Source organism: Alligator mississippiensis, chromosome 5 (genome assembly GCF_030867095.1).
Source record: "Alligator mississippiensis isolate rAllMis1 chromosome 5, rAllMis1, whole genome shotgun sequence".
NCBI lineage: Eukaryota > Metazoa > Chordata > Crocodylia > Alligatoridae > Alligator > Alligator mississippiensis.
In genome coordinates, this window is record NC_081828.1 from 189,999,077 (window position 1) to 190,024,489 (window position 25,413).

The following is a 25,413-nucleotide window of genomic DNA, read 5'->3' on the forward strand; positions in this document are numbered from 1 at the left end:
AGCCAAGAGAGACTGGCAGAAGATGGCATTCGGCACCCCGTGGGGGCTGTACGAATTTGTTAGGATGCCTTTTGGATTGCACGGCGCCGCCGCAACATTCCAACGTTTGATGGATCAAATCCTGGTGCCCCACACCGAATATGCAGCCGCGTATATAGACGACATCATCATATACACCCGGACTTGGGAACAACACCTGGGAGCCCTTCGGGCCGTCCTCGCAGAGTTGAGACACGTCGGCCTAACCACAAATCCTTGAAAGTGCGCTTTTGCGCAGAAAGAAACAAAATATTTGGGATTCTTGGTGGGCAGGGGCACAATTAAACCTTTGGCCGACAAAGTAGAAATTATCCAAAACTTTACGGCCCCACAAGATTGTCGCCAGTTACGGTCCTTCCTGGGACTAACCAACTATTATAGGCGATTTGTGCCCCATTTCGCAGAATTAGCAGCACCCCTGTCGGGGGCTCTTAAAGGGCGGAAAACGGGAGTAGTCAGGTGGTCGGAGGAGATGATACAAAGTTTTGAAAAGTTGAAGAGGGCATTATGCGAAGATGTCATAATTCATACCCCTGACTTCCAAAAACCCTTTATCTTGCAGACAGACGCCTCGGAGACAGCGGTGGGTGCAGTCCTCACCCAAGAAGGCGGGGGGCGAAAGACCTGTGGCATATGCGAGCTGCTAGCTACTACTGGCAGAAAAAAGGTACGCCACTATTGAGCGTGAGTCCCTGGCGATTCGGTGGGCGGTGGATTACTTCAGGTACTACCTGATAGGCAGAGAATTTACACTAGTGACGGACCACACCCCACTGAAGTGGCTAAGTAAGGCCAAGTCCGATAATGCTCGGATCACCCGGTGGGCATTAGCGCTCCAACCGTATAAGTTCCGCGTCACATACCAACCCGGGAAAACCAACACCGTGGTGGACTTCTTGTCTAGGTGTGGAAATGAAGACCAGGCTGGGGACCAAAAGGATCCGGGGAAAGGGTGGACCGACCCTACAGGTACGACCCACAGGGGAAACAAAGCAGCGCCCCAAGGCATCTTAAGGGGGGGGTTATGTCCCAGGGACAACGGGACTAGAGGGAGTCCCCGGCCCAGGGCCAGGGGAAACACTCACTTATGCTCCGCAGGAGGGGGGAGCAGCGGCGGCGTGCAGGCTGGGGAACCACCTGCGCGGCTCATTAGCCGCGCTTTCATACGGCTGGGGCGGAGCGACGTCAGAGAGAGGCACCGCTCAGGGGAAATAAAACACGGCCCCAAAGACAGAGGGAACGCACGGCGGGAGGACGTGGAACCCGGGAGGAAGCCTGGGAGTGGAACCAGGCCCCTGTAAGGGGCCTTTGCTGTGGGCCGAACAGGCTGCAGCTGTGCCGGGAGCGACGGAGGCTGGGAGAGCCGCGCCGCCGTGGAAGAGCGGCGAAATTGACGAGGGGGCCAGCAGAAGCTCTGAGGAGGAGCCCAGAGAGAGGGCCAGCTGGAACCACCGGTGAGGTAACCAGGGACGAGCGGGCAGAGGCTCCGGGGAGGAGCCCAGAGCGGGAGCCGGAGGAAGCTCCGGTGAAGGAACCAGACTGGAGCCGACAGGAACTCCGGTGAGGGAACCGGACTGAAGCCGGCGGGAACTCCGGTGAGGGAACTGGACTGGAGCCAGCGGAAACTCCAGTGAGGGAACCGGGATAGAGCCGGTGGGAATCCCGGTGAGGGAACCATGGAAGACCAGGCAGAGATGACGGCGGGGCGTCGGGGAAGAGGGCCACAAGGGGCAGAGAGGCCCCTCGACGCCCAGTCCTCGTTCGGGGACAAGGAACCGAAGGTCCACGACCAAAGGTGGAGTTGGCCGGGGTGTAGGGGAGGTCGGAGCCCCGTGTGAGCCCGCCCAGGGGCGCTTTGGCGCTGGAGGCCGCAGTGAGGGGGACCCCCCTGCTGCAGGCCCAGCCGCGACCGCGGTCGGCGAGTCCCGGGGATTCCCCAGAGAGAGCAGGGCAGGCCTGGTTAGCCACCCGCGCAAGGGTTGCCCGAGAGCACCTTCTGGAGCAGAGACGGGCACAGGGTGATTGCCCATAGTCCTCCCCTGCCTCCCTCCCCACCTCCTTCTTATCTATATTTCCCTCGGCGCAGGGAGGCAGGAACTAGGCAGAGGCTTCCGGCTGGGGCTCGGGGTAGAGGGGGCGGGATGGAGGTGGTGGGCAGGGCCCAGCCAGACTTGCTGTTGTGGCTGCTTAGTTCTGCTGCCAGCTCCCCCATGGTCCTACTGCCCCTGTCTCCTGTCAGCTTTGACAGGCAGCCAGTGGCAGATAAATATTAATTTTCTAAATTTTTTTAGGTGCCCCGTGGGCCACATAGAATGGCCTGGCAGACTGTATCCAGCCCACGGGCCGTATTTTGCCTGCCCCTACTTTAGAGTAAACCCACCCCAGAGGATCTGCATGTGTAGACACGCCCAATAATTATTTCATGGCCCCTACGAAAAACATCTAGGAAGGAATTCCAGGGATGGGGAATAGGTCTCTGGAAGTATAGCTCAAGGTACCAAGGTACCAGATGGTCTAATAAGTCTTGGCTATCTAAACAGTAAATACGTACACGTGGCAAGTGTTCAAGACAAAGACAGATGCCTCAGTTTCTCAAAAGAAAAGAAATACTTAAGGCCTAACTGCTGAGGAAAATGTGTTCATTAAAAAAGTGAGGGGTGCAACTCAAAATAATTTGGCTACTTTTTAAAAAAGGTACGTGGTCTACAGAAATCAGGGTGGAAAAATATTAGATCATGTAACAAGATTAAGGGAAAACTTTCACTCAGTTGCTTCATGCTGCACATACAAAAATTAAAAACCAGAAAATTCATAGAAATTGTTGCTCTTCTAAAATGTTGATATTCTTAAAGGAAATTTTGGCTTCAGTGGGAGATGAGGGAATTTAGTACCTGTCAGAGGATTTTATCCCTTCATAAGGTAAGATTCTGAAACACTAGGCAAAGGATTTATATCAGCAATAGCATAGAAAGGAGAAACAAAGCTTGCATTAATAGAGGCAGTAATTAGAAATGGAAGAAATTATTAAAGCATTCTTACAAACATCAGTGACACAAGATTGCTGGATATTTTAGAGACCTTGTAATAAAAACATAACATTTCACATTCACTTTATGGTAGGTCATTCATTCTAATCTACCCTAGATCAGGAACAGAAAATATTTTCCATTTTATCTCTGTTTGGCAGCCAACATAAAATGAATTAATAATCTTGTACTTCATGCACAGCTGACTACCGCACAAGAACCACCATTCCCAACTGGCATTTTTGTTGGCAATCTTTGCAAAGTCTAAGGATTTCATTGGCACCAAATCTGAAATATGCTCTCAACTCAAACGGTGATCCCTTGAGAACATGTTGAGGTACATATGGTAGAGTGCCACTATCTGTTCTGTTCACAGTCTGCTAATAGAAGGCTTCTGTTTCCAGTATTGTCAGACTGGCACCATTCAGGGTGCTTTTGGGGAACAGTGTGCTAAGTTCTGGTTACATTATTGAAACACAACATTTAACAAATGGAGAAAGTGCAGTAGAGAGTAACCAGAATGCTAGAATGAACATGAAATGAACGCTTATAGTTGTGCTTTAAAAAATAAAATAAATAAATAAATAAAATTATTTGCAGGGATGAAAAGAATACTGCAAAGAAGAAAATTATTAACACGCTATAAACTAGTATTGAAAATCATGCAAAATTTAAAAAAATGTGATTACTTATGAGATATGATTTATTGCATTATATTAAATAAGTTCTCACCTTAGCATTTTCAATGCAAGGACAAATAGCCCAGGCTGCACTTGCTTGAACATCTGGATGAGGATTTTTCAACAAGGACCATAACAAACGGACTCCGTCTAAACGGTCAATTATCCTATTACAGAAACAAACATAAAAATCATAATTAATTACGAAGTAGACCATGCAATTTTATATTGTATAACTGTATGGAAGGCCATGTCAAGAAATACTGGTACAAACTCATTTAATATACAGTGTTGTTTTACTTAAGTGCTACTGACTTAGTGTATTCAACATTTTAAGTAAATATCACTCACTATCATTACATGGTTATACACAAATTGTTTAGAATGAAATCTGTTTCTAACTAAAGCTTATGAGTGCAGGTTACCGTCCTCTCAGCACTTTGACTTGAAATGTTTTACTTAAGAAACATAAAGCAAATGGCATTACATCCAGGATTCATGTAAACTTAAAAACAAGCCATGTGACTTTTTAATGAGCTTCATGCAAAGTGAAACCCAAATTCAAACATACTGGTTTCTTTCATATAGTAACAAATACTTTCCAAAACAAATATTTATGCCAAAAACTATGTACTTAACTTTTATTCAGTCTATGTTTAATATATTTACCTTACTGTATGACATATTTTAAACTCCTATGTTTCCAATCTAGCATTAGGAATTAAAATGGTCACACCACAGTGCATCCTTTGTTGGGAACGAATAACGTGTAACTTGTTTTCCATGTGTTCCCCACCAACAAGACTAACATTGAATACTGTGTTATAATTACTTAAACATACTGTAATCAAAGTATCTTCATGACTAGCTGAAAAATGAATTATCATCAGAGTCATCTCTACACCATCTGTCTTATGTTTATATATCAATCAGCCTATGGGATCATAACTTCACATTAGGGTCCACTGAGTACTTTAAATGGAGAGGAAGGCCAAACAAAACTTAATATCCTTTACAAACATGGCTTTGTTCAGAAAGATATGTTAAACTCAAAGCAGATGAGATGAAGATAAAGAAAATCAGGCAAACTTTGATTTCTAACCTCAAAAGTAAGAGTTTAATTATATGCAGTTCACATCTTTAATTGTGAATACAATATTACAGAAATAAAATAAAGTATAGGCTTACTCTTGTAAAATCAAATAACAACATATAATTTGTGTTTATTACGTAAAATGTGCCAGGATATTTTTTAAACTAAGTATGAAATCCATTCTGTATATAATCATATGATTATCTGAAGCAGAAAAAATGATTTAAGGACATAAACTCTGCCTAAAGAAATGAAGGGCCTTACAAGAAATTGATGCAACCTAGTCATATAATTTGTTTTCAAAATCCCACCTTTTCCATAGAACAGAAGACAACCAAACATATTAAATGAGTTGTTTTTTAAAGACCTGCTGAGTATAAGGTAGTGTGAAGTGAACACTCAGTGTCAAATATGTCAGCTGCCAAAAGTTACCAGTCAACAGAGAAAAAAAGAAAGAAAGAAGTCAGAGTTCACATCAGGAGCAGCACAATAAGTCATAATAGAACAATAATACACCATGCAGCTAAATATACACATCTAAATTACTGGTCCAGATAGTAACAAAGACTATAAAGGCAGTTTGTAAAATCTAAAAAAATATCTTTTTAATATTATTTTCCTGTAATTTCCAAAAAGACCATGAGAAAATTTCCTGCTACAAGAATGAATAAAGGGCCTGTGAATCTTTCTCTCTCTCATCTTAATCACCCAGAACAGTTGTTATTGAGCAACGCGTCCCCTGAGTGGCTAAATATGAAGGATCTAATCCTTACTACCTGTACAATCATGAGACAGGGTATGCACTGAACTAATTTCCTGCACTACAGAGAACAATCTTGAGGCTGATTCAGCTTTTTGGATGACCCCCCTGGGAAGTACTGCCCCAACACAAACCCAAACAAGGGTTCCTAAACATATATAAAGCAAGCAAAAAAAAATATTATCTTAATTTAATTGAGCACATTGGGGTACAGAGCTATGAAGTGATTTGCCCAATCTCACTGTCGTGGAGCCAATGTGTCACAGAGTTAAAAAGAGATACCAACTGAGGAGGCCAAGGGCTAAGTCCAGTTTCATCTTTATGCGTCTAAGTGGCATTTAAATAGCTGGGTAATGGCAATTTTTGGTACTTACATACAGTTCGTATTATATGTAGCTACTATTACCCCGAGCTTCTTTTTGACCATGCTCAGAAATCTGGGCAACCACCTAAGCAAACTAGATTTGCCTGGGCATGCACATAACTTTGGTTCAAGAAAAACTACAACTACCAAGCGTTTGACACTGAAGAAGGGGGCCACGTTATCCTTCCTCCTTTTAGCTCATTTCCCTAGCGCAGTGGTTCTCAACATTATTAGTCTCAAGGCACTCCTCCAACCAGCACCCAGGTTGAAAATCACTGTCCTAGTGGCTAGAACACTTGCCCAAAGAGCAGGAAATATGGGTTCTAGGCTCCACTCACCCAGATGATATTTGAATGTGTTTCCTAGCAAAGTGCTACAATTACTGCTCTGGGCACACCCTCATCTACTCACTAGCTAAAATGCAGAAGCAACTACATACCACCACAAGTTTTACTTCTGGCAGGTATGCATATAGGGCACATGCATGCAGATAGGTATGCATATAGGACAATCCTGTTCTGTTGCAAGTGGAAATACAATCCAAACTCTGCATACAAGTGCAGTTACACAATGCTACTTAAATGCATGAAAGTGAAATAGAATTTAGCTGGGAGCAGCTTTGACCTGCTAGAGATGTGAGGCATGTCAAGCTTGGAGAATGACTTTAGAAGAGGGGTGCCAGCAGCTCAGCAGGGAGCAGCCTTGAGGGGAGACAAATTTTTGGTCCTCAGCTCCCTGATGGACTCCCCATTTAAGGCAGAGCTTGCTCTTATGCCATAAACTTTTTGAGTTCCCTATGAAAAAAGCAGGCCAGAGTACTAACTATTATTTTAAGGCATGTTCTGATGATTGCTTTCCTTTTCACACTTTTCCACTCCTCGTATCTGTTTTCGCAGAACCCTGGAAGGGGTGAAACTGCTGAGGAATTCTGCTGGAGGTCTGAGCTTCTACTCTATCTATTGAGCATAACTGTTCTGACATGGACAACATAAATTGAAGTACTGGCACATCTAAAGGGGAGGCTATAGAGAGTCAAGGCTTGTAACAATCACTAACAAAGTTTGTAGAAAAGCCAAGACCAGGTCTTCTGAATGTCAGTCTGACAGTTTAAGTACAAAATCATCCCTCCTCCTTGAAGCACCTGCTACTTCTCAATGCCAGCATGGCTTTTCTGGAACCAGGATTTCATGCCTGTAAGTAAAGTTGAGGCCCTGTTTCCAGTGAGAAAGGTTTTTTTTCCATCTTGTTCTGCTGTCTCCATCTCTCTCATTTTTATTTTCTCTTTTTTTATACTATATACCAATTTTATTTATGGTATCTCACAACCTCACCTACTCTTCCTTGCCCCCTGGATGTTGCATTGCAATCTCCAACTTCTATGATATTATTTTCCTTTCCTAGCCTCTCAGGCTCCAGTCACCTTGACTTGTTCTCTTCTATCAACAATTTTTCTCCTTGTATTCAGTGTAGATTGCGCTATGCCTTTCAGCTATAGAGGCATTCCACAGATAGGTGGAATGCTGCAAGTATATCTGCATACTTTGAGAGGAGTTTGGCATACTACATACCATTTTAAAATAATGTATAACTTGTATAACATTAAAAAAATGGAACAAATTATATTTATTGTATTTCCTGATCAAGGACATGTTTGCTATTTTGGCTGTGTCTACTGTTCTGTGTATAAATGGCTTATTTTTGTGTGGCTGCTTAAACAAATATAAGGCCAACTCCTGTTCACAAATAAAATTTCCATTGAAGTCACTGTTAAAATTGTGTAACTGAGGATAGAGTCCACCCCACAGTTACCAAAAGGATCTGGCATGGAATAACCAAAACAAGAACCAGATGCAACAAAGCCTGAGAACTGTTGAGTCATGGCAACAGAAATGCTTAGCACACATGGGCGAATTTAGGATTTTGAAATGTGGGGTGCAGATGGGGTGGTGCATCATCAACACATTTTTCTCCAGTTTAAAAGAACCTAGAAGCTTTACTAATTTGCTGCAGGCTTAGGGCTATATTATACAGTTTAAGAGCTAAGTAAAAGTAAATATAACTTTATGGAATGTACATTAATTTGCTATATTATATATAAAAAAATATAAGGCAAAAAAATAACCAAAGGATGTTCTGTCATTAGTACTGCAGGCATTAGAATTAAATGTACAACTCTTTTTCAGAGCCATAAAATAAAATCTACCCTTTGTGAGTGTCTTGGCAATGCATCCAATGCTTTACTCAAAGTTATTTCCACACCTGAGCTAATGTTTCCACACCTGAGGTAATGTTTTTAGCTGAAGTCAAAAACAGTTTGCAGGGCTGTGAAATAGGAGCTACACTACTGGGAGCATCTAACAGATGGCAGATTTGCAGAAGAAAGAATAGCTTGGGTAGTGAAACATAAAGGCCATTACAAAGAAGGCAGGGTCATTAACACCCGCAGAATGGAGAGTCTAGAAAAAACATGATTCTAATATAATAAATGGGTTAGTTTGTCTGCCTGTGTCTGTCTGTCTGTCTATAATGCTTTTGGCCAACTGAGCATGTGCCACTGAGAGGGTGGGTGGTGACTGGCTGTGGGACCCAAGTTTGAGCCACTGCTGGGGAAGTTTGTGGTGACGGCGAACACACTCTGGCCACCTGAGCAGGGGGGCTTTCCCATGCCTCCCTGCCTGAGGGTGAAGGGGGGAGGGTCATGGTGGTGGCGCCTCCCTCCCCACCTTTCCCCGCTGCCATCCAGAACAGCCACCAGTGAGGGGGATGCAGGGAGGGAAGGGAGCAGGGCAGGGGGAGACAAAGCAAGGGGGTCATGGTGGCGGCTGTTGTTGGCACCAGGCAGTGGGAAAGGAGGGAGGGAAGGAAGGGAGCAAGAAGGGGGCCCCAACAACAGCTGGCAGGGAGGGGGAGGCAGCAGGGAGGGAGGTTGCATGGGCCCAGGTAGACATGGAGTGGGGGAAGGTGAAGGAGGGGTCATGGTGGCAGCTGTTGTCAGGGCCAGGCGGCAAGGAAGAATGGAAGGGAGGGAAGCGGGGGGGAGGTCATGGTGGTGGCATTCTCCTGTCACCCGGCCCCAACAACAGCCAGCAGGGAGGGGGAGGCAGCAGGTGGGGAGGGGGGAGCAGGGCGGGGAGGAGAGGTGGGGGAAAGCCCTGCTGTGAGGCGGAGGCAGGTGGGGGGAGGGTGCCCCCGTGCTGGAGGCTGGAGGAGGAGGTGGCAGTGGCAGAGAGAGTCTTTACATGGCTGGCCCTGAAGGGTGAGTGGGGAGCAAGGGTGGGGGGCATGTAAATGTGGCGGAGAACCTTTGGGGTGCTTGCCGCGTGGCAAAGGCTGCAGTAGGCTGGGGAAGAGCCCAGCAAGGAAAGCAGCCAGGTGAAGCCCCCCAGAACTCATTCTAAGGGGGGAGGTGTGTGGTGGAGCACCTTTGGGGTGCTCACCACTTTAGGACTCTCACAGGCTCTGAGGGGAGCCTGCTTAGAGGAGCAGCAGGGGAAACCATCCCCCATGTACCCTTTTAAAGGGGGAAGGTGTGTGGCAGGGCACTGTTGGTGCCTGCCACTTTAAGACTGGGGCCAAGCACCCAGGAGGTGCTTAATTGCGGTGGCCATTTTAGAGCTCTGGCCACCCATATAAACAGGGCAGTTCGCTGCTGGCAGCCCAAGCAGCAACATTGTCTGGCTATAAAGCTCCATAACAACCTGGAGGTAAGGGAGGAGCTGTAGGGGATGGCTAGGAGGCTCCTGGTCCTGAGCATGACCTAAAACTGCACCCTGCCAGGAGTAGGTGGCGTGGTGGGGCTCTCAGCGGCGCGGGAGCCCCCAGGAAATGCCAGGCCAGTTATCAACCCGGTGAAAGGTGGGTAGGGGGCACCTTAACCCTAGCCCTCACCTTTGGGAGGGTTGCGTGACACCTCAGGTAGCTGGGGGTCAGGCACGGCTGTGGCCACCTGAGCCCTGTGCGGGGTGCAAGACCCTGAGGAAAGGTAGTTGGGGCCAGGAACAGCTACGGCCACCTGAGCCCACCGGGGAGTGAAACCCCGTGGTCCCAAGTGAGGGGGGCAGAGATGAGTAGCCCCAGTGAGGGGGGCAGAGATGAGGACCCCAGTGAGGGGGTAGCCCCAAGTGAGGGTGTGGTATGGAGCCCTGAGTGAGAGCAGTAGGCCAAGGTAGGTCTTCAGATGCCTGAGGCTGAAGTTTGGGCCAGAGGCCGAGTAAAGGGGGCTCAGGCCAATAGAGAGAGAGGCGAGTCCTGACCCCAGTAAGTCCTCCATTGCTGGGAGGCCGAGTGTTGGTCAAAGGCAAGATCTTAAGTAGCACCATGACCCACTGCTCCAGGGGGGAAGTGAGAGTCCCCTGTGAGACCCTGGAGCACCAGTCGTGGTATGAGGTACCCCAGCTCCCACAACCAGGAAAGCAGACCCAGAGAGAGGGTGGGCTAGTGGCAGAGGCCTGAGGTAGAATACCCCTCAACTGGTCAATGCTGGGGCCAGGACGAGAATGGTCAAAAGGGCCAGGGGCCCACCATGTGGGACACCCAGAGCTGAGGGCCTGGGGTCCCAACTGGCCTTGGAGGTGAGGCCAGGGCTTGTGTGGCTGAAGGTCCTGGGGAGAGCACGCCCGAGAGAGGGGAAATAACCTCAGGGAGCTAGATAGCCCGCAAGAAGGTGGAGTAGGCCACCTGAATGGAGGATTCTGGAGCCCAGTGTGGGGCTGGTGTGATTAACAACTGGATGACATCTGCAAGGCATGGGCTGCGGTGTAGGGGAGGTACAGAGCCGCAGATAGCACCCCCTGGCATCTGGGCACGAATGGGCAGCCTCCCGCCTTAATTAACATCTTAATTAATTAATAACAAGGCATGACTGGTGAGTCAGGTGGGGGGTGTGCCCAAAGGCAAGTGGGGAACCTAGCACTGTGGCCAGGTGGGGAGTCCCACTTCACCACAGTAAACACTGCCAGAAATATGTTATTCTTGACAGGGAATTAGCTAGTAGATTATAATGAGCCATGAAATCAAGCGACTCCCTCACTGCTGCCTGAATAGAAATGATGCTGCTACTGCCAGGCATTTGGTTTTAAACTTTTGGTGGACCAGAAATCAAACAAAGGGATGTGACTGGATCACTGCGCACCCCTGGCTCTGTCCCTGGGGACACGTTTAAGGCTCTGGCCCACAGTAAGATTCAAATTTATGAAAACAAATTGAGGTTGGAGAGGAGATGAATGGACTAAACAAAATATGTTTTCCCTATGCTCGTCATTCTTAAGCTCTCTCCCAAGCTTACACTGGATCAATCAAGAAAAAAAAGTACTAATAGAGTCAACGATGCCCTCATATTTTTACAGTGGGAAATGTATAGTTAGTTATAATAAATATGATACATTATATATGGAGCAAAAGCCTTTAACATTTTCTCTTGTTGAGAGTTTATTCTGAGACATTCACCAATTATTAAACATATATGTATTAAACAAGGGTTTGCTCATTCTCATCCTGTTTTCATTTTTCTATGGTTTCATTGAATAATCAAACTAAGAGGAAATGAGGATCTGAGTGCATTTCTATTCAAACTCATGAATCTTATTAACAGTAAAGGGCATACTTAAAATTAACTGACAAAGAAATTGGTTTATCTGTATTTTCAATTTCTAGTTTCTTTCCAGTACAGAAATATACCTATTTTATTTTCTTTACAAAAAATAAAAGACAAACAAAAAACAGACTAGATCTGTTAAGCACAAAAACTTCAGCCATAATGGGATCATTTTAGATAATGTTATAACTGGCTGGTACAAGTGTTTTGTACATAAATTTCTTTTCATCCTTAACTATAACATCACTAGCAGGATGCTGTAATAAAGCTACTTACCGCAATCAATACAAGCATGCATACTTGAACATTTACTTTGGTTGGCATCCAACTCTGTATTCATTCATAGCAAGAATATTAGTCACCCATGTGGTTACAGTCACTTAAATAATGCATTTTACAATAATTTGTTGACATTATGAAGACAAAATTAAACTATAGTGAAACCTCTACTAAGCAACCACTCAAGGGGCTTATAAATGACAAGAGTCTTTTAATAAAAATAGCCTAACATTTTACTTGGAAGCTGAAAGGAATCTCATAAAAGATCAAATACAGTATTTAGCTGATACCAAAAGTCTTATTGTTTAAGATTTGTAAAATAAAAATATTTAAGTACTTCCTTGAAATACAAATATTTACAAGATTACAATACAGGATCTAATGTAAAAAAGGCCAGTCACAGACCTAAACAAAATAAAAATGTATATCTCATTGCATTTCACTGGTGTCTGGTGTTTCAGTCTAAAAACTTAAGAATATAAAAGTCTACAGAGTCCACAATCCAGGGCCCAAATTTTGAGTTTGGATTGAACTGCCTTAAGTGCAGCTAAAACATGCAATGCCATAAAAATGGCTGCACACTACCTTTTTGTTGCCCAGAGTTCTGGTCTGGCCAGGAACTGGTCTGATTTGCTCACTGGTACAATTTAGAGTAGTAGTTTGTGGCCAGAGGACAAGTGGCTATTAGGCCTCTGTGAAGTGGCTAATACATGGTTCGGATTAGGATTCGGCCGATTCATAGATTCATAGATGTTAGGGTCGGAAGGGACCTCAATAGATCATCGAGTCCGACCCCCTGCATAGGCAGGAAAGACTGGTGGGTCTAGATGACCCCAGCTAGATGCTTATCTAACCTCCTCTTGAAGACCCCCAGGGGAGAGCACCATCTCCCTTGGGAGCCCGTTCCAGACCTTGGCTACTCTAACTATGAAGAAGTTCTTCCTAATGTCCAGTCTAAATCTGCTCTCTGCTAGCTTGTGGCCATTATTTCTTGTAACCCCTGGGGGCGCCTTGGTGAATAAAACCTTACCAATTCCCTTCTGTGCCCCCGTGATGAACTTATAGGTAGCCACAAGGTCACCTCTCAACCTTCTCTTGCGGAGGCTGAAGAGGTCCAGGTGCCCCAGTCTCTCCTCATAGGGCTTGGTCTGCAAGCCCTTAACCATATGAGTGGCCCTTCTCTGGACCCTCTCCAGGTTATCCGCATCCCTCTTGAAGTGCGGTGCCCAGAATTGCACGCAGTACTCCAACTGCGGTCTGACCAGAGCCCAATAGAGGGGAAGTATCACCTCTTTGGATCTATTCATCATGCATCTGCTGATGCATGATAAAGTGCCATTGGCTTTTCTGATGGCTTTGTCACACTGCCGACTCATGTTCATCTTGGAGTCCACTAGGACTCCAAAATCCCTTTCCACTTCCGTGCCACCCAGCAGGTCATTTCCTAGGCAGTAGGTGTGCTGGACATTTTTCCTCCCTAGGTGCAGCACTTTGCATTTCTCCTTGTTGAACTGCATTCTGTTGTCTTCTGCCCATTTGTCCAACTTGTCCAGGTCTGCTTGCAGCTGTTCCCTGCCCTCTGGCATGTCCACTTCTCCCCATAGCTTTGTGTCATCTGCAAACTTGGACAGAGTACACTTCATTCCCTTGTCCAAGTCGCTGATGAAGACATTAAAGAGTATCGGTCCAAGGACTGAGCCTTGCAGGACCTCACTGCCCACACCCTTCCAGGTCAAAACCGACCCATCCACCACAACTCTCTGGATGCGACCCTCTAGCCAATTTGCCACCCACCGGACTGTGTAGTCATCCAAGTCACAGCCTCTTAACTTGTTCACCAGTATGGGGTGGGATACCGTATCGAAGGCCTTCCTGAAGTCTAAGTATACGACATCCACCCCTCCTCCTGTGTCCAGGTGTTTCGTAACCTGGTCATAAAAAGAGACTAGATTAGTCAGGCACGATCTGCCCGCTACGAACCCATGCTGGTTTCCCCTCAGCATAATTTGTCCTGCCGGGCTCTCGCATATGTGAGCCTTGATAATTTTTTCAAAGACTTTACCAAGGATGGAGGTGAGACTGACTGGCCTATAGTTACTTGGGTCCTTCTTCCTCCCCTTCTTGAAAATGGGGACCACATTGGCCCTTTTCCAGTCCTCTGGGACTTGGCCCGTGCACCACGAGCGTTCAAATATTCCCACCAGTGGCTGTGCAATGATGTCGGCCAGTGCCTTCAGTACCCTCGGATGGAGCTCATCCAGGCCTGCTGACTTAAAGGCATCCAGTTCTTCCAAGTGACTCTGCACCATCTCAGGGTCTACGCATGGTAGCCTGGCGCCTTGCTGCTGCCTCTCTACAACCCCAGTGAGAGACTTGTCGTGCCCCTCACTTAGGAACACTGAGGCAAAGAACTCATTGAGGAGTTCAGCCTTGTCCCCCATCTGTCACCAATTGCTTCTGCCCATTTAGCAGGGGTCCTATTCCTCCCTGGGCCTTCCTTTTACTCCCTATATATTTAAAGAACAATTTATTGTTGTCCTTTACTTGGGATGCCATCCTCAGCTCCATGGTAGCTTTGGCCCGTCTAACTACCTCCCTACAAGTGCGAGCAGAGGAGGTATATTCGTCTTTGGTGATCTCTCCCTGTTTCCACTTTTTATGTGCTCCCCTTTTGGCCCTTAGACTGCCCTGGATTTCTCTGGTCAGCCAAGGAAGCCTCCTGGCCCCTTTCCCTCTTTTTCCTCTCATCGGGATCGTCTCCCTTTGTGCCAGAAGGATCATTTCCTTAAGGCACAGCCACCCTTCTTGGGCTCCCATCACTTCAAAACTCCTATTCTGCAGTGCGACCTTGACTAATTGCCTGAGTTCATTGAAAGCAGTGCGTCCTTGACTAATCGCCTGAGTTCATTGATTCGGGGGACAGTGACTTGATTCAGTGATTCAAATCACTGTCCCAAATCAATTCAGCTGAATCTCTGAAACATGCAGGCCCATCCCCCGCCAGCTCTCCCAGCCTCAGCAATGGCTGCCCTACCTGTCCCAGTTCCTGGCTCTCTGAAAAAAAAAAAAAGCCCCAAATCACCGGGTGCTGCCAAGTGAGGGGTGCTCCCTGTTGCCCCCCACTGCCCTATGCTGCGTGGGGGGCTCTGCCATGAGCATCCCGAGCCCCCCCCATGGCTGCCCCGCCTGACCCAGCTCTAGCCCTTTAAAGAAAAAAACCCCCAACAACCCCAGGGTACACTGGTTCCTGCCCAGCGGGGGCCGATCCCCACTGCCCCTGCTGCCCCGCACCATGTGGGGGGGCTCGGCAGAAGTTCCCCAAAGCCCAAGGCCACTGCAGGAGCTGGTGCGGGTGGCGTTTTTTCGGGGTTTTTTTTTTTAAAGGGCCAGAGCTGGGGCAGGCATGGGGGGGCTTAGGAGAGGGAGGGGGTTCAGAGGGGTCGTGGCAGAGCCCCCCATGCAGCATGGGGCAGTGGGGATTGCCCTCCCACCCAGCAGCACCCGGTGAGTGGGGCTTTTTTTTAAAGCACTGGGAGCTGGGGCAGGTGGGGCAACCATGGGGGCAGGGCTGGGGGACAGTGCAGGGATCAGGGGAGGCTGGGGGAGCAGGCAGGGAATGGGACCTGGCAGGGGTCCCCCCATGGTCCTCTCCCCTGTCCTCCAGTCCCCCTGTCCCCTACTTACCAGCTCCGAGTCGAGGTCCAGCTCCCTGCTGCAGTGAGCAATGACTGAATCATCAAAGCTCTCTGAATCTTTTCCGAAAATTTGGAGAGCTTTGAATCGATTCGGACCTTTTTATTGATCCCCCAATTCGATTCAGATTTGGAGATTCGGCCACCAAAGCAGGCCAAATCTCCTCTGAATCGAATCAGCACCCAAAGCTTTGCACAGCCCTAGTGGCTATACCCCTACACCAATGGCCAGGAGTGGGGTGGCATAACGATATTGTGCCAGTTTTATACCATCTATGAATTCTCCCTATTCTGCCTGTGAAATGGAAACTCCTAGGTGCCTGAGGAAACTATGTTTCTGGAGGTCACACAAAGCAGCTGACACATTGCATGCACATAGAATATATTCTTTATAGGCACTCAGTTTCTAAGAGAGGGTGCTGTTGTATCTAAGATCAATTCTGGTCAGTCTCTGGTCACACTGGGGATGGGGCTTCTTTCTACTGTTATAACTGGTTGTCTAGGGTCACTGGTTGCTTTATAAAGTTATCATGATTTAGTCCACCTGATGGCCACGATGACAGTTCTAGGAATATGAATCAATTTTTTTGTTACTATAATAGAATGTAGTAAACCTGCTGTAATGCGAGATGTAGTAATTTTACTACAGTGAGAAAATCTATAGCAAATCAATTTTGAATTCAAATTTAATTGCCACAAGATGTTGTGGAAGTTGACAGTTTAGCTAGATTCAAAAAAGGGATTGGACAAACATTCTTGGAGGAAAAGTTCACCAGTAGCTATTGAGCATGGGAATTAGGGGCACAAGCCACTGCATCAGAACTTTCTAGACCCTAAATGCTGGAGGCTGCAAGTGGGAGAAGAACAGGGAAAAAACCCCAGTCATATCCATATCACTCTCCCTTTCAGCGTCCGCTCTCTGCCACAGTGTGCCACAGGATACCGGACAAGATGGACCTACAGTCTGACCCAGTAAATGGCAGTTGTTATGTTCTTAATATTGAATATTTCCAGAATAAACTTTAATATGGATTGCTGAAACACACACGCAATATACTCTGGACATCTGTTTGTTATATCTAGCATCCTCTTTGTTACACCATATTTGCCAGCACTTTTGAGAAGTCTGGCTTTATCGCCTGCCAACTCTGACCACATATAAAAATGTAAATAAACAGTGCTATACTGACTCTATACTGTGTTCACTGGTAAGATTACAGGGTTTTATTCTGGCAGAGTGTCATTTCGTCTTCTTTGAAACCACAGTTAACATGTTTTTAAAAACTTTCACTGTTTGTTGCAAACTGCTTTGATAAAGAGTATTATATGACTCAAACTCTATCTGGTTGGCTAAAATAATTTTACATTTTAGTTACAGGACTCTAAAACCTCAGTAAACAAAACTAGATATGAATTCTGTATGTTTGCAAACCAAAAGGGCAAAAGAAAATCTAATAAAAGTTAAGGAATAAACACAAGTAATGCAGGCTAAGTAACAGAAGAATGACTGGAAAATCACAAGAAAGTATGTTACAATTGTTTAGAAGCATCTGTACCTAAAATTGTGCAGGAGATCAAGTTTAGAGAAGAACTTCAGACATTTTAGACCCTGCTGCTGAAGTTCTGTCAGGTAAATGTGCTTTGGTATAAGAAAAAACCTTTTTTTTTGCTATACAAGTATGTAATATATATCACTGAAGAAGTCTGCGTGCTCTATAAACCTGAAGTGTTTTTCTATCATGTGCTAAATTTGTCTCAACATAGCAATGATCAAGTGGACTAACATGAAGAAATATCTAATTCCTGAATCAAGTGAATCAGAGGTACATGATCCACCCTTCCTGTCTCATGTCCACATGCTTACTTATAACAATTTCATTTTGAGATGTGGCCTTAGAATGTCACAAGGGCTTGGTGCAGTATGACAAAGGCACCTGCCTTCTGGCAGTCTATATGCATAGCAAATTAAGGCATCATTTCTTAACACCCCATGTTGCAATAAAGAATGAATTTAATACTAATATTATAACACCAATATCTGAAGGAATCACAAAGAAAACAAAGAGAAAATTGAAGCTCTACAGTAACAACAGCCATGGAACCAGGGGAAAAGTTAGGTGTTTCTATTAGAGTTAGTTAATTTGCTGCATCATAATGATGAAAAAATTACTTCTACTGTTGGGATTGTTAAAAGCTGGGGTTTGTTATAAACGGGGTTTGTTATAATTAGGTTATACTACATATTCATATAAGATGGGACAAGACTTGCCTATTGTTAGCTGTTCCTATGGTCTTGACAATGTGGGTTTGCACTCTACAGTACAATTTCAAATGCTCTAGGTAGCCCAGCATATAACCTGATCATGCGTTAGGGATGTCAGCACTTCCCTTTGGAGATCACCACATTAAGAGATGTCACTTTTAGAAAATGCATTATATTCCATATTCTTTTCTGTTTTTTAAAATTTAAATCCATGATCTAGTTACATCCCCTCAAATCATTCTAAGTGATTCTTCTCCATCATTGTGATTTAGATTCTTTAATATAGGGACTTAATTATCCCTTTTTTAAAATTAAGGATGCAAAATATTAAGTGAGTTTTTTGTCTGGCTCGTCTCTGAATGATACTTTATTGAACAGATGCAATTAGTACAACAACAAAATTAAAGACCCCCTTGAAAATGTTGAGGGGCAGAGGGCAAAGGGACTACTTGACTCGCCAGATTTACTTTCCCTGCTGTAGCAGTGGTAGGTTGACAAATTCAAGACAAACCTCCAATAATTAGATTGTATACCTGGAAAATTATAACAAATTTATAAATTTTCTATATATAGATTCTAATTACTGGAGGGTTGTCTTATAATCAGGGTTGTCTTATATTGGAGTAAATATGGTATTTTGCTCTGTGCTGCCAATGCACATTGGGATCTCGAATTCTTTAGAGCAGCAAGAGGTTTCCAATAATGGAATTGCAACATTACTTCCTTAAAAAAAATGGTGTAGTGGATGATTCAATGTTCCTTACCTTATTAAAATCAAAAGTACAGAAGTTCAATGGCATTCATTCAAATAGTAGCCCAAGATTAAACATGGAGCAGAATGTAAAGCTGACAAAATACTCATAATAAGGACTACCTTCACACATACCATATGACAGAAAAGTGAGTGCCTTTAATCCTTGTCCAGCACTTAAATACCAAGGCTGAAATCTTGGCTCCACAAAAGTCACTCTATGATGACAAGATCTTTCTAAATTTAGATAAACAGGGAGAAAAGATAGACTGAGTTGTTGCTTAGCCAAGGGATACAAAGCTATTACAATCTTTCCACACAAACCTATGCCTCATGCCCTACTTTTGGTGCCCTACTCTGTCTATGAATCTCATTCTGGGATAGAGATGTCCAAATGTAAACATATTGGACATTTATAGATGTGCTCTGGGAAGCGGGGAAGGGGAGCACTTTAATTAGCACAGCTCCAAGAGTTGTGCTAATTAAAAAGTGCTCAGTGTGTCACATGCGTCAGCGTCCCCACACTGAAAAATGGCAGCATGGCACTTTGAACTAAAGCTCATTGAATGAGCTTTAGTTTGAAGCACCCCTGCCAGCATTTTTCAGAACGGGAATGCTGATGCGTGTGACACTGGAGTCTGCTAGATCACAGTCATTGGTGATGCACAGGGGGTGCATGTGCACCCCCTGAGACTGGCAGTGCACCCCCTGAGAGAAGCGCCACTGACGGTGCCAGTGGTGCCTGTAAGCAGTCACCACTTATCACCCCCCCTCGCCGCTAACACTGCTGGCGGTGTCTGTGAGTGGGCGGTTGCTGACCGTGGGTCGGCACTCACCACCCCCTGCCCACCACCACCGACACTGCTGCAGCTGCCTGCAGGAGCTCCCTGTTCGCCACTGCCAATGTCGCCACCACCTGCAGGCAGTCGCCATGCCCCCTCCAGCCTCTGGGGGCATGCGTTGTTCATGAGCACGGTAATTACCACGGTCCAGCAGACTCAGTTAATCGAGTCTGCTCTGACACGCCATAATTACAGCACATCGAAGCAGCCTTTCTGCATGTGTAGAGGAACCCTTTATTTCCAGTGGGGTCTCTTGCTACATTTGTATTGATACCAGAAATTTCAGTTTTAACAGTAGCATCAGTGATTAATTGCTGAAGGGAACTCACTCATCAATTATGAGAAAATGTAAAGCTGTTAGTGTTACCCATAATCTTCGTGATGAATTTCACCATGAGACTGCCTAACTCAATTTTTAATGTTTCAGTTCCATTACATTGATAAAGTTGATTATCCTTCCTTATTATAGTACAGGACTATTGAAACTATAGAAGATGAAAAATGATACCTATATAAATCTTTTGAATCAGTCATGATTTCAGCAAATATACGGCTCTGAGGCAAGACTTTCCACCCTTTTTTTTTCAAGTTTGCTGTTAAAGAAAAAAAGATTTTTTACGTGTTTCATAAAATTTGTTGTAGTCTTTTCTGAGACAGTAAAATATTTTAAAAGTCCAAATGTTCCACTTCTGCACATTCAGACTGGAGAGGTATGGGAGTGCTGCAAACTTCTTTCCTGCAAAATTCCTGAGCCCCTGAAATCCTTCCTGCTGGTGTACTGTGGGGTTCAGGCTCTGCTGAACTGACTGGGCAGGCCAGAGGCAGTGATATGGGGTCAGTGAACATCTCTGCAGCACTGTTCTCTCCTCTGAGACCAGGCATTAACATAGCACAAGTTAACATGGACTGAACACATTTAAGTGGCCTACATTCCCTCTTCTTGATATGTACACCCTGGAAAAGGGGATTTCCAGAGGAACAATCTGGCAGCAGAATTTCTGGAAGTAAAGCTCTACTAGCAACAGTATGGGGTCACTACGCTTCCAAGTGAAATGTCTTTGCTTTCATTGGCCTGCAGGAAGGAGATCCACAAGTTTGGTGCCCAATTCCTGCTGTTTCTATGGAGGTGAGCAAGTGAAAATGCCTGCTTCCCTACCAAGAAAAGTATTTCCCAGCTTCTATGCTGCAGGAACCTGCAAAAGGGAAACATCAGGTCCTAATTTCAATGTAAGGTGTATTTTGCACCTTTTTCAAAACCAACTTTACTTGGAAACCTCACATCATGCAGGACACTGATTCAATATTTACTTTTGCCATTTTTATTTCCATCCTCAGTCATCTGTTGTGCTTTTGAATAATGCTAATCTAAGGCAAGTCCTTTATTGAAAACTAGGGAACACATGCTTCCTGCTTGGTGGTTTGAAGGGAAGAAATGTTCACAGAAGATTTAAAATTCCATCATGTGCATCAACCTAAGTAGTACAGAATGTCTATACCCTGGAATATTTAAGAGTTAACTGAAAAATGGAAAAATGATTACATCTTTTAGGTATGCAATCATCAGTGGGCATTTCTTGCTGTTTTATTCATTTCCAGTCCTCCAGGTATATCTAAGGTTTAAATTAAATCTTTGAGCTACCACTTTAATTGACTTCTAATGTAGATCCATGGTCAACATTATATATTTTCCTTCTTCACTTCTGATAAGACATCTAAGTTACTGTCTACCATGGTACTTAGTTATCTTATGTAAAAGTGGGGTTTATTAAATATCGATGCTAAGTAGCAATATTATATGTTACACCACTTATAATTAAGGTTACTTGATGCTTCCCATTATAAAACCACTATATAAAAGTTTATTTGCTTAGCATTTTGAAGACCATAGGTGTTCTGGCTGGAATTTGCATGCTAGCTGCCTGCTCGAAGCTGATATTTTTGGAAATTTCGGCCATATTAGTTCAGAGGCTTGGGGGAAAATATATTGTTTTATCAATATTTTAAAAATTCTGGCAGCCACACCTTTTGGAAAACCTATATGACCGGTAAAAATTCTGGCAGCCACATCTTTTGGAAAATCAACATGCCCAATGATTTAGATTATGCATCTGAAATTTGGCAGGGATTAGCCATTGCATCAGGATGTTCCTTCAACATCCTATGGAAAACGACTCAAATCTGGCCAAGTTGTAAGCCTTTGTAAAACTGCAATTTACATATACTCAGTACAAATTTGCTTCCAGAACTTGGAAGATTTTTGACTTCACCAATTATGCTCAAACTTTTCACCACTCCTAATGCTGACCAGACTGCACAGGCACCACTCCCCTATGAAGCAAATTAGCCCCCTGCATCCACTCATAGCTGCGTACACACAAGTAGCTCTCCGTTACACCCCTCTTCTTCTCCTGCTATAGGATATGCTGTACAATTCAGATGCAAAGGGGACAAGGCTGCCACAGGGGAGAGAGGGAGTGAGAGGGCAAAGAGATGAATCTGGGAGCAAATGAGCGAGAGGAAGGAGGATCTGACTAGAGGGGTAACAAGGCAGCAGAGTGGCTGTGGTGGCAGCTATTGCTTTTTCTAAACCTTGTCTAAGGTCAGTGACTGTGGAGCTGCTGTCCTGGTCATCCTGCCTTAGTTATGCTACCCAATCTGACAAGGATCCAGGCCACAGAAGGAAAACTGAGAATATCTTGGCAAAGAAATTGAGACAAGAAGCAAGGAAAAGCAAGGACACTGTGTCCACCAAAGTATATCTCCTCCAGAGAATGTAATCCAGGCTACACTCATCATTACTTGAATTTCGGCACATACCTATAACCCAGACAAGTGTCTCATTTCCCTCTAAGGCTAGTCCACACAAAAGAAAACAATATACAATGGCTATCAGAACAGCTGCTTGAAATATTGGAGTGAATCTCTAATTTCTAACACCGCTGATGACCCAAGTATCAACATAATGCTACATCATTTTGTTTTCAATTTGCTTATTTAAAAGTCTAGGAAAAACACACAAAATACCACCTGCTATAAAAGAACATTATCAAGATTAAAAGAGAAGTATTCAAAAGTTAGAAAAAGTCAGAATTAAGGTTGCCTGTTCAACCTGGTTTTTGACCCTCTAGCACAACTGAGTTATGATACTTGCCTTTAATGACTTGGTCATATATAGGATTGCACCTCATTTCCTGCCTGGGGTGAACATGCTCTGGAGATAAATCAAGGTGTTCTTTGTACTGTTCACTGTAGAAATGTGCTATGTTTGTTGCGGAAGTTGGAAGGTATATAGTAAACAGGGCTGCCAGCTGTCCATAGAAAAAGGCCAAAAATGGTTGTCTGTAAAGTCCTAAATAAATTGAGTTATCCATAAAAAAAAGTGTGAAACAGTGAGCTTGAGTGAACATCTGTTGTCAGAATGAGGCTGGATGCAATTGTTGATGGATAGAAAGAGCAGAGCAGCGCCATATTGTGTCCGAGTGGGAGTACAGCTTGATGCCCTGGAGGGAGCTATCTTTCAGGGTTCTGGGGATTACAGAAGTCTCCATAACCCATTCCACACACCCCAGCCACATGCTGTCACTGCATCCCAATGGCCATTGCCTGCCCGTAATGGTTTGCTCACCTTGAAGGTAGGCACGGTTGCATGGCCCTGAGCAGTCTGAGAGACTCAGCAAGATGGAGGGAGGAAAATAAAATTTATTTTCCCAGGCTTCTGGGTGGGAGTTCAAACCAGATTTAGAAAGTTGGCATTGCTTTCTTCTCTTTCCCCTAACTGCCCTGCTCCATTCTGATCTGCCACATACTGCACATGAGGCAGACTCACCCATGCCTCAGGTTGGTCACACTTGATGTAAAACATAAGTTAGTAAAACCCTATGTCAGTAAAATAGTTTGTGTGTCAATAAAGATTTTGCAGATTGTTAGTAAAACGAAAATTATTGGGTTGACGACTCTAATAGTGAATGAAGCAGGGAACTGCAGGAAGAAAGGATGGCTGTCTTCTAGTTAAAACATTAAATCCTTCCATGGAGAAGTAGTTTTTACACCTGCCTCTGTCACAGAGTTCGTGTGGCATGCTAAAAAAAGCACTTAAATCAGTTTTTTCATGGATGGTGTTTCTCTTTTTTGGGGCACCTGACTTGAGAAGTTAAGGCATGATTTGCATAAATGCTAAGCATTCATTGCTGCAACAAATTCATTGGAAGCCATGTTCTAAATATATGCAGTACTATAAAATATACTTATAAGTACTATGACAAATGTGTCACCCACAATTAAGGGACATAATCTCTCCATACTTGAGTATACTATCTGTTAAATGGTGACTAAAACATATTCATCTCGCAGGAGTTTCATGAAAATGATTTCATTAATGTTTATGAGGCACTCAAATATTATAGAGATGCGAAAATCCAGTATGAAAATGACGAGGTTCTTTGGGTAAATCCAAAAATGAATAATTTTGTCTACTAAATGGGGTTGGAATAGGATGACATAATGTACAATGAAGATAAAAGAAAATATGAAAGAGCTTCTCATTAACTGGTTCACCCTGTACACTGAGAACAACAGTGGTTTTGTGGAAACATTGTATGCAATTATGTAATTAAAGACTGCCACAATGCATATACACTGTGGGGTCATATTAAGGTGCAAAAGCAACATATATCTGACATTTCTAACCTTTAAATGTCTCACTTTGCAACCTTAATAATATTCTTTTAACATAAGGAGGTTTTTTATACATAACAGTAAAAAATATCAAAATAAAAAGCAGGTTGTAGCAGGTCTTTCCCTGAGGCAGCGAACTCACTTTCAAGTAGCCTCCTGGATTCTGCCTCACTTGCCCCCTCTGTCCTCTCAGGGTCTCAGTCTCTTGCTCATCTGCCACACCTTGTTGTTATAATTGGACCGGCGTAATTGGACTGGCCTAAATCCTGCCCTTACAGGTCAGGAAGGTTTCATTTCAGGTCTTAGATCCTTGCTTAGGCTGAAGTGCCCTAGCCTTTGCCCGCTTTAGTTTGGCTGAGTCCCTCTACCCAAGGTCCACTGTCCCAGGACACTAGGCTCCTGGACCCCAGCTTCAGCCTTGCCTTGTGGGCTCTTGGCATCTCAGCCCCAGACTTACCCTTCATAGGCTCTATGCCTTTGGCCTTAGTCTTGTACCTCACAGGCTCTAGGCCCCTTGGCCCCCAGTCGTGCCCTCATGGGCGCTAGGCCATTTGGCCTGAGTCTTGCCCTCATGGGCTCTGGGCCCTTCAGCCCCAGTCTCACTTTAATGGGCTCTGGGCCCCTTGGCTCAGATCTCACTCTCATGAGCATTGGGTTCCTTGATCCCAGTCTCACTCTTGAGGAGGACTTATGGTTTCAGTCTTTTCTGCCACATGCTACAGTCCTTCAGCTGACAGCAGTGCTCCCCCCAGGCTCTGTTGGTGGCCTCCAAACTCCCAAACAAAAGATTTCATCCCAAATTTGGGTCAATGTCACACCGTGGTAATGAACTAAAACATAAGGCCGAAACACTTAGCTTTGCTGCTGCGTAGTGCAGGGACTTCCTCGTAGCTCCCTGTAGTCTATAGCCCTTCCCCCTTGGCTGGTCAGGCCCCTGTCTTAGTTTTATAAGGTCTCTAACCTCTCTCTCTGGGTCTCTTAACCCACTGCTTCCACCTCAAGGCTGTCAATCACTGGCTGCACTGTGCTGGCTGAACCTGGGACAGGTGGCCATTTTATTAAAAGGCCCTCTGCTGTTATTAGTCCCTCCAAGTGCCTGGAGCCTACCAGCTGCTCCCTGGCTCGTTCTCTCCTTCAGTGATGGGGTAGGAGCTCCATTACATAGGTGCACTGGTATATATTAGGGCTGTGCAAAACAGCACCATTTCGTTTTGACTTCCATTTTGCCATTTTGAAGGGACAGCATTTCAGTTCATCATTTCATTTTGAAGCACTGTTCCGTTTCGTTTTGTCAAAACTGTTTCACTGTTTTGATGTGTTTCAATGTTTCACCCATAGGCAATAATGGGGAATCATG

The 25,413-nt window shown here is 44.7% G+C and overlaps 1 protein-coding gene across 3 annotated transcripts in view; it reads right to left on the bottom strand.

Moving 5' to 3' along the window:
- ODAD2 (outer dynein arm docking complex subunit 2) overlaps positions 1-25,413 on the bottom strand; it is a 195,115-nt gene that overhangs the window by 73,353 nt on the left and 96,349 nt on the right. For all 3 annotated transcript variants that reach the window (XM_059729109.1, XM_019498106.2, XM_019498108.2), the window contains one exon: positions 3,798-3,912. In XM_059729109.1, coding sequence (XP_059585092.1) covers positions 3,798-3,912 — 115 coding nt within the window. The remainder of the gene's footprint in view (positions 1-3,797; positions 3,913-25,413) is intronic.